The 3964-nt window shown below is 36.5% G+C and overlaps 1 protein-coding gene across 1 annotated transcript; it reads right to left on the bottom strand.

The window, feature by feature from the left end:
- Positions 1–2764: 2764 nt before the first annotated feature.
- On the bottom strand, positions 2765–3745 carry LOC118804431 (putative gustatory receptor clone PTE01). Its single transcript, XM_036564939.1, has one exon. It carries the CDS (start codon positions 3743–3745, stop codon positions 2765–2767), a length of 981 nt encoding a protein of 326 aa, XP_036420832.1.
- Between the last annotated feature and the right edge of the window lie 219 nt (positions 3746–3964).

Here is a 3964-nt window from a genome sequence, read left to right as displayed (position 1 = left end):
TAAAATCATTGCTGCTGTATGTTGTTTGAATATCGTCTTCCAAATGTTTAATGTTACCAGTTAGTTTGGATATAGTTGTGAACAGGATCTTAGGCAGTAATAGTTCACTTATGGTGATAGTGAGATGGTACGCAAACATTATAATCCAAAATGACTTCATGCATAATTAAATAATGATCAGAAATGCATTCATTCAGAGACAGTTACTAAGTTTTTTTTTATCCAGATAAATCCCAGAGATAGCACTAAAGGTATGGTTGCAGCAGTGTGTAGGCCCTATCACATTTTGAGTCTGGCCCATAGCATCAAGAAATGCTTCAAAAGCTATTTTTAAAGGATCTTGAGTATTTTTAAAATGAATGTTAAAATCTCCTACTATGAGAGCCTTATCCGCAGCGACAGCTATACTAGTAAGAAACTCTGCAAACTCTTTAAGAAACTCAGAGTAACGGCCCGGGGGACGATAGATTGTAGATAATACAAAGTTATTCAATTTAATAACTGGCAACTCTAAGACTCAGGACTTCAAAGGAGTTTGCTTCATGGCCTGTAATTTGAGTGTTTAGGAGTGTGTTTATGGGAATTTTTGATCATTCTTCCAGAAGTGCATTTGTGAGGTCAGACTCTGATGTTGGACGAGAAGTCCTGGCCTTGCAGTGTCCGCTCTAATTCATCCCAAAGGTTTTCTGTCAGGTTGAGGTCAGGACTCAGGACTGTCAGGACTGTGCAGGGCAGTCAAGTTCTTCCACACCAAACTTGTTCATTCATGTCTTTATGGACCTTGCTTTGTGCACTGGTGTGCAGTCATGTTGGAACAGGAAGGGGCCATCCCCAAACTGTTCCCACAAAGTTGGGAGCATGAAATTGTCCAAAATCTCTTGGTCTGCTGAAGCATTAAGAGTTCCTTTCACTGGAACTAAGGGGCCAAGCCCAACTCCTGAAAAACAACCCCACACCATAACCCCCCCTCCACCAAACTTTACACTTGGCACAATGCAGTCAGACAAGTACCGTTCTCCTGGTAACCGCCAAACCCAGACTAGTCCATCGGATTGCCAGGCGGAGAAGTGTGATTGGTCACTCCAGAGAACACGCCTCCACTGCTCTAGAGTCCAGTGGCGGCCCTTTACACCACTGCATTCGGCGCTGTGCATTGCGCTTGGTGATGTAAGGCTTGGATGCAGCTGCTCGGCCATGGAAACGCATTCCATGAAGCTCTCTACGCTGTTCTTGAGCTAAGCTGAAGGCCACATGAAGTTTGGAGGTCTGTAGCGATTAACTGCAGAAAGTTGGCAATCTCCATGCACTATGCGCCTCAGCACCCGCTGACCCCGTTCTGTCATTTTACGTGGCCTACCACTTCATGGCTGAGTTGCTGTCGTTCCCAATCGGAACAAGATTGTTACACTAGATTAAATAAGTAAAACACTAGATAACAAGTAATAATGTTCAGAAACAAGTTACATTATATATTTTTAAACTAATCTTGTAACTAGAAATATTTTGTATTGACTAAATTTGTCAAGTTTTGCAATGCTGAAAGCCATTAAACCCTTTGGTTTGACTCATTTTACTGGCAGTATTTTCAGATTGCTTTTATGCTTTTTAGATTAACACTCCAATAATTAACATTTAACATTTTTTTGTTTGTTTGGCAGGGAAGCTTTGGAAATAGACTACACTATTGCATTACCATCTAAAAGTCACTGTGCTGTGATGATTTCATTTACAAGGCCATGTACAAAATCAGCTTACCATCTGATGTCCACTGTGTCATAACAGTTTGTTTCATCAATGAAAACATGGGCTAAGATTAATATATAACCTTGCATTTTCTGAAAGTGTAGAGTCGCCCACATTCAAAAATATGAAATCACACTCTTGGTGGTTATAATAACTTCTCTTTTGTTACCATTATTCAACAAATTCATGTAGCTGTGTGAAACTGATTCAGCCATGTTGTTTCAATGGAAGACAGTTGCTGGCAATGACAGAGTCAACAGTTTTACTCTGAATATAATGCAATACATGAAAGTGAAGAATCCAATTAATTTGCACAGAACCACTTCACAACATTTTAAGTGAATTTTACCTTTTTTGAGAGCAAATACTTTTCTATTCCTATCACATCAACCTCAGAGAAAAAAATCATCCAATAAATGTAATTTTGTTTTTGGTTGTATTTGAAACTTTGTTTATTCAGTAATAATGCATTATAGGTAAAGAAGAATACAAGACACTCATGAAATCAACAAAAAAAATGTTGATTACATTTTTCTTTTTTGATCATTTAAATTCCTCAAAATAATAATAGTGTCAGGTTGGACCTAGAGCAAGTTGTTGTAAAGTTCCAAAAGTTAAAATGTTATTCCTTGAGAAAACAGAAACAAAACAACACTCGTGAATTTGTCTACTGCATTTTTTATTTTACCACTGCATTTTTCCAAATAATTCCATGGCCCAGAAAAAAAAAACAAATTTTTTGAAGTTTTGCAAAAAGAACAATATCACAATCTTTAATAAAAATTAAATGCATAATTTAGATACCTTTGATTTGGCGCTGGTGTGAATTTTGAAGATTATGGGTGATATTTAAAAGAATTTGGTTTTACAAACACCAGTGAACATGAGATAAGCTGCAACATTACAAAGCGTGTAATTTCTTATTTTCATTGGTTCGAGATCATAAAATTACATTCTTGGCTAAAGACAAACTGAAGAACCAGAGACTCACTATGAATTAACAGCAGCCAATTTCAATTTCTTATTGCAGTTGTGTTTTCACTCCACTGAATTTATTTTTCTGTTTAGTTGGGGAAACCTTCTTATGGAAAAAGAAAATAGAATTCTGTCGAATTTCTTTTGTTTTCAATCCATATATTAGAGGATTAATTATAGGAGGAAATATCATCACAGAAGCACCTAAGGCCCTTCGTAAGTTTGGGGATGCTGTCTCAATTCTGTGAGCTATCAAGGCAAAGAGTGTGGTGAATTCAAAACAAAAGAAAACAATTAAATGTGTACCACAGGTCTGAATTGCCTTGCTTTTGGCATCAGACTGTCTTTTAACGACGACAGTGATTAAGATTTGGATGTATGTGAACACCACTATCAGCAGAGGCAGACCTTGGAAAAAAGCTGTTACAAACAGTCCATAGTAGTTATTTAACTTTGTGTCCTCACATACCAGCTTCATCAAAGATGGATTATTGCAGAAAATGTCCACTATTTGTGTCCTACAAATCTCTTTGCGGTAGTTCAGTGCAAGTAGTAAACCAATCAAAGTAAAATCTAATATCCAGATTATTATAATTATTTTCAGTAAGTTGTTTGGAGACATCAAGGTATTATATTTCAATGGACAACAAATGGCAACGTATCTGTCATAAGCCATAGCACTGAGAATGAGAAATGATCCAGTTCCATACAGATGAATCAGTAAAGCTTGCAAGAAACAAGCAGAGTAAGTGATTGATCTACTCTGTGATAGTAAACTAGACACCAGCTGAGGGAAAAAGGCTGAGGCACCCATCATATCATTAATTGGCAAGTTAAACAGCAGAACATACATAGGCTTATGGAGTTTCCTGTTCAGAGCAATTGTTAGCAACACAGTCATATTTAAAAACAAAATTGTGCAATAAGTGAGAGTTCCAAATATGAATGCTGGAAAAATATTAGATGGTAGTATTTCCAGTGATTCCATCATCAAAGATGTTGTATATATGGAAAAGTTAAAATCCATTATGTTTATGTTTTGTTAGATAAAATGGTGGGGAAGAAAAGAATAAGTTACTCAGAAAAAGACTGACTCCCATACAGTTTCATAGTTTGGTTGATCGCTTAAGTAGTAACAAGATTGCTTACCCAGAAAAAACCCACATGCCAAAATCTCTTAAAAATAATTAGCTAAAATGAAGAATATGTAAGATCACAAAGTTTAACAGTGTATTTGAGGAAAGTC

The sequence above is a fragment of the Colossoma macropomum genome, unplaced genomic scaffold (assembly GCF_904425465.1).
Source record: "Colossoma macropomum unplaced genomic scaffold, Colossoma_macropomum, whole genome shotgun sequence".
NCBI classification, from domain to species: Eukaryota; Metazoa; Chordata; class Actinopteri; order Characiformes; family Serrasalmidae; genus Colossoma; species Colossoma macropomum.
The sequence above is the reverse complement of the archived record's forward strand: the minus strand, read 5'-3'. Positions and strand labels throughout refer to the sequence as shown.

Coding starts and splice junctions, on each gene's coding strand:
- LOC118804431 (XM_036564939.1), bottom strand. CDS start 3,745: ATGGATTTTAACTTTTCCATATATACAACATCTTTGATGATGGAATCA.